The 12,453-nt window shown below is 39.9% G+C and overlaps 1 protein-coding gene across 2 annotated transcripts in view; it reads left to right on the top strand.

The window, feature by feature from the left end:
- The first annotated feature begins 670 nt into the window (after positions 1-670).
- TRIM33 (tripartite motif containing 33) overlaps positions 671-12,453 on the top strand; it is a 53,689-nt gene continuing 41,906 nt past the window's right edge. Inside the window, exon 1 of one of the 2 annotated variants that reach the window (XM_072426133.1) lies at positions 671-1,204. In XM_072426133.1, coding sequence (XP_072282234.1) covers positions 790-1,204 — 415 coding nt within the window. In that variant the 5' untranslated portion in view covers positions 671-789. The remainder of the gene's footprint in view (positions 1,205-12,453) is intronic. The other variant, XM_072426124.1, reaches the window with a different exon arrangement.

The following is a 12,453-nucleotide window of genomic DNA, read 5'->3' as shown; positions in this document are numbered from 1 at the left end:
GTCAGTCCCACGCTGTCCCATCTTCATTTCTCTGCAAACTGTACAATGGGCGACACCATTTTCATATGTCACCTGATCTCACATTGCGCAGTCATGAGATGCGCCATCCTGAAAGTGTAAAGTGAAGTGTCTGTTCTGCGCATACTCAATCTTAGGCATACATGGGAGCAGCCTGCAGGCTTCTGGGATAAGTGTGGTATGAATCCCAGGAGGATGCAGGTTTCTCACTCAGTCTTTACCGCCCTTCAAATTAAGATTAAATACATTTTATAAAATGCTTAGCCATTCTTTTATATAATGTAAAAAATGTGATGGGTTCTCTCTAAGGAATCTCTCTATATATTATTATCTATTATAAATATTTCTATTATATCTCTTTATTATTTTAAAATATTTGCAACCAAAGCTGACAACGGGAACATCACTAAAAATCATAGGTAGCTCATGTACTCTGTAAATCTGAAACGAGAAAACAAACCCATGCGTGGTTGATCTGGTTATTATGTGTATTGCCCATGCGCAGGTATCAAATGTACATGCGCACTTCTCATACTAATCTTCCCTTGTGCATGCGTAGGTCTCCACATCTAGCGCACGCTTCCCTTCACTGAAAACCTCACTGCGCCTGCGCTATCTACATGTTCCCTCACGTCGCTCTGACGTCACTCCGCCGTGGCCGTTAGGGACGAAGGAGGAAAGAGGAGAGGGAGGCCCTCACTGCGGCGGCGTACTGTACGTGCGCTGGTGGCGTCGCGAAGCGGTCAGTTCAGGGGTTCAAAGAGGAAAAACATGGCGGACAACAAAGGAGGCGGCGGCGGGGAGACGGACGGTCCCGCGAGCAGTAATGCCAGCAACAATGGCAGCGGACAGGACGGGAGTAGCAGTGCAGGAACCGAGGCCCAGGCTATGGAGGAGGCAGAGAGCGGGGAGAAGGCTGCTGCTGCTCCAGCCGTTCCCGTGGCGGCTCCGGCAGAGGAGAGCCCGGCCCCCTCATCCTCCGCGGCCTCCTCTTCCTCCGCCTCATCCTCTACGCCGGTGAATTTGTTGGATACGTGTGCGGTGTGTGCCCAGAGCCTGCAGTGCCGGGACTCCGAGCCCAAGCTGCTGCCCTGCCTGCACTCATTCTGCCGCCGCTGTCTGCCGGAGCCGGAGAGGCAGCTGAGTGTACCGCTTCCCGGGGGGAGTAACGGGGACATCCAGCAAGGTGAGGAGCATGGAGGGCACCGTACGTGATGGGGGAGAGCTGGGCATGGAGGATGCTGCAACATGTCAGCTGATCAGGATTGTGGATGTGATGTGGAAGTTCCCGAAATGACAAAGCTGTTAGTTGAAGTTGTTGTGATAAGTAGAGGCTGGCCATCAGGTGGTGCAGATAAACGTGTGCACACTGCTGAGTCCTGTGCGACTGTTTACATCCAGCAATGGAGGGGGAGTAATGATCAGAAGCCAGCACATGTGAGGAGTCAGCTGTACATTGGCATATAAACAGGGTTGGTTATGAGGTATTGATGGGCATTTATTATTAAAATGTTATCAGGGAGAAGTACAGTCCTTGGAAGTCAGACATTTGTTGACATGTGCGGATCCTGCTACTAGTATAATTTGATTGTCTTATAGTTGTGTGACATGCTAAGTTTACTTTCAATAAAGTTGCATGTATGTATGACATTGAGTCTAATAAATCTATATCTGAGTTCTAAAGAAATATTGCAATTCTTCAATTCACTCCAATGAAACATCTGTGATGGTGGTGTCATCACATTTGACTGATTTGTCCGTTTCTTGTATTATATTGGGGTTTATTATGAAGTGTGGCCGATATACTTCCTTTACAGCCATGTGTTAAACACATGGACCTGGAAGATTCTCCCACAGTCTTATTATTAGTCACTAGGGATGAGCTAGCGAGTTTTTAAAACTGGATCCCATGGCGAATTCGGCCGTTCTTGCTTTCTGAATTTTAAGTGAGAACAGCCAGTGTAAATTCGCCAATCAAGGTCGAACTTTTTTTTTTTTTAGTGTGCGATCCGCGGCACTAGAGATTAATTAACCTCTAGTGCCCGGGATCACACATCTTCTCAATGAATGCGGCTGAGGCGGCCACATTCATTGAGAATATCCCCGGGACTAGAGGTTAATTACCCTCCTGTGCCCGGGGATTGTAAAGAGAAGGATTCCCTGCGAGTCATCCTGTTAAAATTTCCTAGATCTGATGGTTTTATGAAATCAGTTTGCCGAAATTTCGCAAAACCATCTGAAGTTGGAGAAAGTTTTTGTGAGAATGCCATGTGTTTTTTTTAATTTTTTTTTACCCATGTGTCCTTTCAATATGAATGCTACATTTTTTTCTACATGGTTTGAAAACATTACTTTTTTTTTCAAATAGTTTTGTATATCATCTGTATGGATGTGCATGTTTTATTGCCAGTGCTATGGATTTTTTGTATCAGTCACGTTTTATGTGTGCATGTTGTTATAGTGGGCAGATTGTTTTCAGTCTTCTGGACGTGTTTAATATCACACACTCGTAGGGTTAAATGTGACTCTGATCTGCCAGCTGTAAGATTATCTACAGGTCACATTTTGTTATGTAAGCTTATGTTGTATTGTATAAAGTTAGTAATAGTTTGTTTTAGTCATCTCGACTTAATTAGTAACATCAGTGATGTGTCGCTACTACATTTAAAAATCTTCCTCGGGTCAGATGACTGTTGGGAATTCAGCCTTTACCCACATGGGTAAATAAATCTCAGTCTCATTATCATGGTGTCTTACAATGTCATAAGGAAAGTGTTGATTGTTTGAATCATGATTCTGTTCCTCAGAACATAATGTGAACACCTTGGTATTACAGAGACTTGGTACAGATGTTAAAATGTCCATGAATGTGTATTTTCATAAATCATGGTCAGTATATCACTATTATAGTTTGTTTATAATGCAGTAAATGTTTTGCCACTAATCCATGTGCCGTGCTTAGTTTGAATAGATACTGGAAACATTCCTCAGCATTTATACCACATCCACTTGTTTCCTTTCATCTAGTCATGAAATGTTGATTTTTGGGAACCTGGTCGGTGGCTCTTGTTCCAGCTGATGATCAGGAAACAGGGTTGTTCTAGGTCATGTGATTATCCTGTCAGTCATGACATTATGCTATATTAGTTTAAAAACAGGCGTACCAAGGAGCATCCTACCAGTAGCTATCAGTGTGGACATTGCCATCCTCATCTAGTCCTCCACTAGGTATACAATCTTCAGTCACCTTGACTGGTCAGTCATCAATGTGTCCCTGTCTCCCAGTTGTATTCTTGTAATGTTATCCTCTTGAGGTTGGCCATTACCAAATTTAACTCCTTTCCCTGGAGACAGTCAACAGTGCTTTAGATCTCACACTTCAGATGTGTAGCTATGAGTAGGCAGTAGGTACTTAATAGTTAATACCATCATGAATCTTCACTCTTAAGATTTTGTCTGCTGTAAGATGTAAGAGACAGTCCAAAAAGCATTAAGGTAGGTACACACGTGCAATGCTTCTCGTCCGATAATTGGCTCAGGGCTGATATCGTACGAGAATCTTGCGTCTGTACAGAGCTCATTGTCTGAACGACCGTCCTGGCGAATCCATGGACGACAAACGATCGTAATGCAAGAGAAGGGGGCAGCGGGGTGCCGCTCTGTCGTTCTCCCCCCTCCCCTCTATATAGAGCAGAACGGTGCTGTATGTACAGTGCTTGTTCATGCATCATGTAGTCGTTGGAAAGGATTATGAAAGATCCTTTCCAACGACAATCATTGCACGTGTGTACATAGCCTATCTGTTCTGCTCACTTCCCATGTATATAATTGAATATGTTATTCACTGAATTTGTGTTCCCTAAAACTTGTTGTTCAGAATTTTTGATATTTCACCCATCTAAACCAATGGCAAAATTTTTAGCTTTGAATACATTCAAGGTCTTTTCCTTTGACCTCCTTCATGTACAGGTTAACTACAGTGGGGGACACTAGTTATACCGAAGAACAATCATGTTTGTTAACTTTGTTCTACCTAGTAGATGATGGTAAACTATTGTTCAGCTAGGGAAAAACTTGGACTCTCTTGAATTCTGATTTTAATGCTATTATGAGGAGTTTTCAAATGGAGTGAAGCAAATGCCAGTTTCCTCTAACATACAACTCCAGCCTTACCTTCAGTCTTCCACAAGAGCTCTGGCTCCCTCCCATACTGAAATTGCTCTTTTTGATTTAGCGATACACAATGTGCATTAGAATTCCAAGTTCGATTTCTCCTGTGTTATCTTGTGGCTGATGAAAATTAGGCATTGCCTAGCTCTTTCAACCCCGGCTGCCCATATGAGGGCTATTATCCTTCCTGATTTCATAGCATAATATAGTATAGTATCTTGTTGGCCCCTTCCTCCAGCCTTGATGTATGTGATTATGGCACTAGATGTCAAGTTGGGTATGTGGGTATGAAAAACAAAAATCCTTTAGCATTTTGATTGTTTGGAAAAGGTGTAACCAAGAAAGGTCAAATATTAGCAGGTTAAACATTGAAGTGGAACTTCAATGACATTTTTTGAGCAGGCAGCGTTTGTATTGCAGAAAGGTCGCAAAGTAAAATGTGATACTTACCTTCATGCATGCCTGCCTCATCCCAGCCTGACCAATCAAGGTGGCTGAAGATTGTATACCTAGTGGAGGACTAGATGAGGGTGGCAATGTCCATGATGGAGCAAGAAAAAATGTGTGTACATTGAAAAAAAAATGCAATTGGACATGTACGTTTATTGTATTGCAGAGGGGACATTACAATATAAGATCTGCCCACCTCAGAATTCTTAGTGATTCTTTTTCGATCAGCAGATTTATAAGAGTATAAGCACTTACCTCTCCTGCCAATGCTGTGGATAAATGGTTCTTTAGAGCATCAGTTTGTGTTTTCTTGCAGCATTGCCACCCATTGTCTCTATGTAGCACTACTTTATCCCGTAGTGATGTAGAGGTATGCAGGTGAAATCGGCCAGCACTGTGAAGGAATTAGAAAATAAAAATAGGAAATACTGGTTTACTGGCAAACATTGTGGGATGTTTTCTCCTCAGGGCAGCTTTCAATGTTGCTAGAAGTGAAGGTGATGATTTGCAGATTTCTTATGTGGGGACTTTCACTCTACCTAAACTCAGAAATTTAACTTTACATAAAAGGGTAGACAACTCTTTTATGTAAAGTAAAAATTCTGTTTGCTTGTTTTTTAAATGCAACACCCTTTTTTTAATAAAAAAAAAGGGTGCAGCACTGCCCCCTAATTCTCGATCGCCTAATCGCCTTTTCGTGAAAAGGAAACACAATTGCTGATCTCATGCATGCGCAGTGAGATCAGTAAGTTTTTTGTTTTTCCAAACTACATCACCCGATCTTACGCCTGAGTCAGGTGAGGTAGGAAGAAGTACCCGGAAGAAAGAAGTGGCGAAGATAGCGGCGCACAGCCTCAGGGACAGATGCCGGGACGACGCAGGGACACCTCCGGACCGAACTACTGGGCTGCGGGATTAAAGGTTAGTCCTTTTTTTTTTTTTGTTTTTCTGTTCTGTTCGTTTTTTAGTTTACTTCTTATTTAAGTGACTTTAATGTGGTGTACCATATTGCCAACTAAGGGTTATAGGATTGTGTTGGTGTAGCTGTGCATGCTCTTTCATTTCAGGCACATTATCAAACATCTCAGCAGGTAGATTTGATGCAAAGCTGTTTATTATGGTCCAGGGATCTGCCTCCTGTTCAGTTAGCAGATGTTTTTAGGTCCCCTATGAGTTCCCATTGCCCTCATGACCTTTTACCCATAAACTCAAAAGCAAACTGTGAGAGGAGAGTTGATGTCATCATTGGTGTTTGATTTCATCACAAATTTCTTTGCCATTTGTTTTCCCATATTAATCTATATTACAAATAAAGTCACCAGGGAAAAATTGTAAAACCATTATGTGTCAAAAAACCCTCTTGGTATTAGACAGAGGAAGAACATTTGTTAAAGGATTACTTAAAATTTATGTAAAGCTTAGAAATAACCTTTTCTTCTTTCTCTTTGTTCCCTTTGGGTCTCGCAACTATACAATTCAAAGCACTTTGTTATATTTTCATATTATCTGTTATTATTATGGGGTCTGTTTGTAATAATTCAGAAGTGAAGTAGACAGGTTTTGACACCTGTACTTAGGAATTCAGAGAAATTTTGACGTGAGAGCGAAGGGTAGGCTCATTTATTTATAATGTATATTTCTAGCTAGTAAACAATATTCTGTACTTATAGCAAAGGTAAAAGGGGGGGATGTGCACACATACGAGAAATTATGTATTTATATATTACATAGGGTTACGTATTCCATGGCAAATGTCTTTGTACCAAAGATCCAATTTCCCTGCCATAGTCAAATTTACAATGTTCCTAATACAGGTAAATGCCAGTTTGGGGAGTAAAACAAACTCCATGCAGGTGGTGTCCTGGTTGAAAGAGGTCATAAATGTTACTTGAATTTAGTGAATATGCAAGAGGTATAATTGTGGGACCGCCATTGCTGATCTGAAGATTTGTTATGACTTCCTGGCTTCTGGACGTTATAAATTTGCCAAACATGCACCTGGTAATAAATGGGGAAAATGTAGATACTGTGCTTACTTAGACAGTGAGTTATGGATCAGTTAGATGAACATTAAATTAGTGTTTTAGGTATCTCAGAAGGAAAGCAATAAGTGTGCATTTCATGAGCATTCAGCAGACAGCCTATATTATATTGTGCTGCACCTTATAGAAATGAATGCAATCTGCTGCATCTCATTTGGATACTGCAGTCTGTTTATTTTGGTTGCTTCTGGCAGCAGCATTTTGCCAGTAGAGCAGGACTGGGAGCACAACACACCAGACATCATTTAGCATTCAAATGTGTGCGTTACAATAATGAACATTTCAGGGTCATATAGGACCCCTTTATCAAGACACCACTATTGCATTATGTCACTGCTGCCTTGATGAAGGGGTTATGAATGGTCTCATTATCACCCTGTAAGAATCTTTGATATTTGCTGCTGGTGATGCTTCCCAGATATTGGCTACATGGCCACCTATACATCCTCAACATTACCCCCTAACATTGCAGACCAGGATGTGGCTGGTAATATTCTGAATTTAGATGTTATCTGTCAGATCAGTAATTTTATTTTATTTTTTAGCAATGCTGTTTTGTAATAAATAATCAAAAACATTGTAAACTTGTTTATTACTTCAGTTATATGTGTTTCTCTACCTCTGATTGTTTTGTGTGGTTTGTTTGTGCCCCCTTGATTAAAATTTTTGAAGGCACAAAAGTGGAAACCAAACAAATGCATTAATACAAAATTCAGATCCTGTCTATTTTACCTTCCTGATTGTCAATTTGGTTGGCGGCAGAGATGGGTAGCCTCAGTGTTCAATGAGAAAATGTTTACGTTTTTTAAAAGTATATTTTTTTAAATTATTTTTAACTATAGATGAAAAGCATTTTTTGAAAATCGGTGATAGCAGTCCCTCTCTTTCATTGATAATAGGTTTACTTTAATCTTATTAGGATCAGTCTCCTAGATGCCACATACAAATTGCAGCACCGCCCTGCGTGGTTAACTTGGTAATGATGACTAATTTGAATGCCAAAATAAGTTTTACGACATGTAACCATTTGCTGTCAGATTGCTTCTGTTTTTCACAATTTACCTAAAATGGCAAAAACAACAACTGTTCTGTGAAAGCAGAGGGCATGCAAAATAAACAGAAGTAGATTTTTTATATATTGCGTGGTATATTTTTATGTTCCAATCACCACTTCTCCTTAAATGGTTTATACAGAAATTAGTTTTAATGCTCACAAACTGGGTTCATACCATTTGTGGCTACTGACACATGTATGTAATCAAAAGTTTGCAAGTGCCCGGAGTTCTGCTTTAAGTAAACCTATGTTTAGATCATGTGTACTACAAGGTATATACATATTGCAAACATTCAGTAAGAGCGCTTTAGGCCTCTTGCAGTTTAAAACCGTGTGGTTAGCTTTCCTGGGCACCACTGTATGTGCTTGGGATCAGTCAACTGCAGCGTTTGATGAATGCAGTGTTGTGCTCTTCACTGCACTGCATGGGATTATGGGCCATGTTCTGATAAATAGCAGACAAACCAAACTTAAGATCATTGTCTTTTTTTTTTGCCCTTTCACTGTGGCTGGATACTTGATTAGTTCCTTTTGCCAGGATATAAGTACCAAAAATATGAATGATTTGCAGCATGATTCTGCTGCTGGGCATTTTTTTTAAACTTATTTGCTATCCTATCCTATGGGTGAGGTTTACAAGAGGAAGAAGTAAGTGGACCACAGCTTTATGGTCCATCTGAACTAGTCCTTATATTTTATTAAAGCCTAACCATTGTGTAGCTTTTGAAGGACGGAAGCAGCACCAAATTCAGAAAATTACTTTGTTGGAAACAGTGTTTATAAATTTCTACAAATTGATATAATTTCATCAAGGTTATCCTTTACAAGTATATTTAAACAAATTGTAAATTTGGTGGACTGTTGTATAGTTGTTGATAAACTGATGAAGTGCCTGGATACAGTTGTGTTTAGGAAGTTTTCAGGAAAAGTTTGGGGAATTTTAAACTGCTTTAAAAAAAAATAACCTGGGAGATATATACAGTTCTTTAGATTAGGGGGGAATCTTCGGTGCTTTGGTAAATAACATGTAAAGTCATCTCTGAGAGTCTCCATGTATTATATGCACTATACAATGTACTAGAGTTCCAGTATAAAGTAGCCCGTTTATTAATAAAATAGCAGATGTTTGTTCTATTAGCTGGAAAGAAAATTTAACTTGTTATGTCTATAAAAGTTACAGATTCCTTTGGATGCATTATTCTGCTTCCTGAAATGTTAAAGCAGAGCTTTTTTCACACAGCTAAACACACCTGCCCTACCTTCTGAAATATCAACTTTTTTGTTGTTGTAAAGCTTTCATTTAAACATTGTTGTAAGAGGCAAGCACCTCTGTTCAGACTCTGCAGTAGCTATCTTTATCTCCTCCAAGCCTTCATTTTGCTTGTTGGACCAAGTTTCATGCTCTGGGAGAACTCTTTGTACACTTCATTTTATTTTCACTTGAAAATTCTCATACTGCTACTACTTGGACCCTCTGTTGTAATTCTCCTTGATTGTCCGGGTGCCAGTTCTCATTAGTGAGAGAATGAGAAGAAATCCAACTTTATGAGCTGCCATCATTGCGCTAGGTGAGGGGATATCTTTAAATTGGGACAACTCTATGGTAAGAAAATATTTGCAGTTGCTAGATGTTAACTATAGCATAAACTTGTTGCCACCCAACATATATTTCCCCTATATTTTCTGGCAGCAGCAATTTGGCAACCTGCAAGCCTCTTAATATAGACAAATCCCTGGTAGCTGTGCAACCCACTGAAACACAGCCTCACAGAGTTCATCTTTGAGGATGAATTGCTCCATGGTACCTGCAACTATAAGGTCAATGGGAACATGTATTAACCCTTTAGCTGCCAAAGCATTTTTTAATGAGTTAATGATTTATTAGGCACTGAACTGACAAATGTTATATGCCAGGGGTTAACTGTAAAAATCACATGAATAAGTATTCTGTTCTCATTAAAAGCCTGTTCACTTAAAGCTGACCTAAAACTCAGTTTGGATGTTGTGAGAAATTCAAACGCAGTAGTAAGCAAGTAAGGTATGTTTTTACCTAATAATTTATTTTCTAAAAGTTTATTTAGGAATTCTATTCTTCTTCTTTTAAATTACTTGTGTAGAATTATGTATTGTTACGTAAGAGTGAAAGCTGCACTGCTTTTTTTTTGAGGGCTGAATAAATACGGCAGCTGAATAATAAGGCAGCAAACAAGACTTTTTTATGGGCAACCTTTTATTTCTGGCATGAAGTTGATTAGAATTCAAAAGCACTTTATTGGTTTTAGTTTGTGATGTTAATGTCGGTACTGCCACGTTAAAGCAGGGTTGTAGTGATCTAGTAAAATACATTTGACCCTTTATATATGCCATTAGGATTTTTTCATCATTTATATGTAAAATGTTTGTTTTTTCTGCATGGACCAAGGAGGTTTGAGGCTCAATATGTCGTAGATTAATTAATTACTTCCAGTGCATTTTAAAATGACAGTTCTGATTAATAGGTGACCTTATATACTTCAGCAGTCTGGTCTCTTAATATATTAGAATCTTCAAGAGGACTTGGGATGCCACAGATACAACAAAATCTTGTGTGATATTATTAAAGCCACGTAGGCATGCCAGATGATTATTATCAAACAAGAATCTGATGTGTGTACAGCACTCATCCAATGTTGTTCATGGATCTGTAATACAAGTGGAGGGGAGAGAGCGCAACGGTGTGCCACTCTCTTTCTCCCCTCTCCATCCAGCAGAACGGTGCTGTATGTACAGTACTCGTTCCGTCTTTTGTCGTTGGAAAGTATCGTGAAAGATCCTTTCCAATGACAATTACTGAACGTGTACATGGCCTTAGATATTAGGTACTTTTATAACATTATTTTCAATTTTTATGTATATCCAAAAGCATTAGAAACAAACATGGGGATCAATACTTCAAAAAGGGTTATATTACCAATAGAAATAGATGGCAACACTAGTAATACTTCATGATCAAATAAATACACTTAATTAACTGTACATGACATGAATTGATACAGAAACGGCAAGGTGCAATTCTATGGAGAACAGTTAACAATACAGTTTCCATTGGTTAAAACAGAGGTCATAGCCTCAGGAGCACATATAATTCCTATATTCTAGGGAATCGAGGAATGATTTCCAATAGAACCAGGTAGTTTTAAACTTCTCATCCCTGACGTGGAGATTTGCCCTGAGGTCCTCTGTGAGCATGATCTCATTGACAATAAAAAAAACACTGGGCTATGGATGGACATGTGGACGATCTCCAAAGCAATGGCATACTCATACTTTGGCTGCATTTACCAGATGCCTAAGTTTCTCTGAGCTGTGTGCCTTTTACTTATTCAACTATAACTATAGTTTATGCTCCTAGGGTGTAGTTTATGCATATTAGGACATCATAAAAACTAGTAGTAAGAAACATGATTACTAGTGATTATTGTAGTCTGCCCACATGGTTCGCATAGATAAGTGGCTTTGAAAAAATACCAGGAATTTTGTGCAAGCAGTTTTTCTGAATGTACCATCTGTGTGGGGAAGATCGTCACAGATAAAGATAAATCTTTTTTTTTTTTTTGGAGTGTGGTAAAAGAAAAGTATCTCTAAATTTGGATATCATCTCACATGTCCCATATGCCACAATTTAATAAAGAAAGGTTGAAGTTTTTCAAAATTCTTGTTTGACGTGTTCAATCACTATTTTCAAAGCAAGCACCTTGTTTTTATTTAATACTATGGGCAGAAGTCTAAATTGCATATTGCACACATCTTAGGAGGGATATTGTCCCACTCCCCTTTGCAGATCCTCTCCAAGTCAGTAAGGTTTAGAGGCTGAGGTTTGGCAACTCGAACCTTCAGCTCCCACAACAGAATTTCAATGGGATTAGGGTCTTGAGAGCAGGACCTTCATGTGCTTCTTCCTGAACCACTTCTTTTGTTGCCTTTGTCGTGTGTTTTGGGTCATTGTCATGCAGGAATACCCATCCACAACCCATTTTCAATTGCCTGGCTGAGGGAAGGAGGTGCTCACCCAAGATTTGACGGTACATGGCCCCGTCCATTGTCCCTTCAATGCGGTGAAGGTGCCCTGTCAGCAGAAAAACACCCCCAAAGCATAATGTGTTTGACGGTGGGGATGGTGTTCTTGGGGTCACAGGCAGCATTCTTCCACTTCCAAACACGGCGTGTTGTTTTGATGCCAAAGAGCTCAATTTTGGTCTCATCTGATCACAACACTTTCACCAAGTTCTCCTCTGGATGTTCATTAGCAAACTGCAGACGAGCCTGTACATGTGCTATCTTAAGCAAGGGGACCCTGTGGGCTCTGCAAGATTTCAGGCCTTAATGGCACAGTGTGTTATCAATTGTTTTCTTGGTGACTGTGGTTCCATCTGCCCTGAGATCATTGAGAAGTTCACCCCATGTATTTCTGAGCTACTTTGTCACCGTTCCCATGATCATTGCAACTCCACAAAGGAGGATCTTGCATGGAGCCCAAGACCGAGGGAGATTGACAGTTATTTTGTGTTTCTTCCATTTGCGAAATATCGCGCCAACAGTTGTCACCTTCTCACCAATCTGGTTGGCGTTAGTCTTGTAGCCCAGTCCAGCCTTGTGTAGGTCAACAATTATGTCCCTGACATCCTTAGACAGCTCTTTAGTCTTGGCCATGGTGGCTAGTTTAGAATCTGATTGATTGCT

The sequence above is a fragment of the Pyxicephalus adspersus genome, chromosome 1, assembly GCF_032062135.1.
Source record: "Pyxicephalus adspersus chromosome 1, UCB_Pads_2.0, whole genome shotgun sequence".
Taxonomy (NCBI): domain Eukaryota; kingdom Metazoa; phylum Chordata; class Amphibia; order Anura; family Pyxicephalidae; genus Pyxicephalus; species Pyxicephalus adspersus.
Note: the sequence above shows the minus strand (reverse complement) of the source record. Positions and strands in the feature narration are given on the sequence as shown.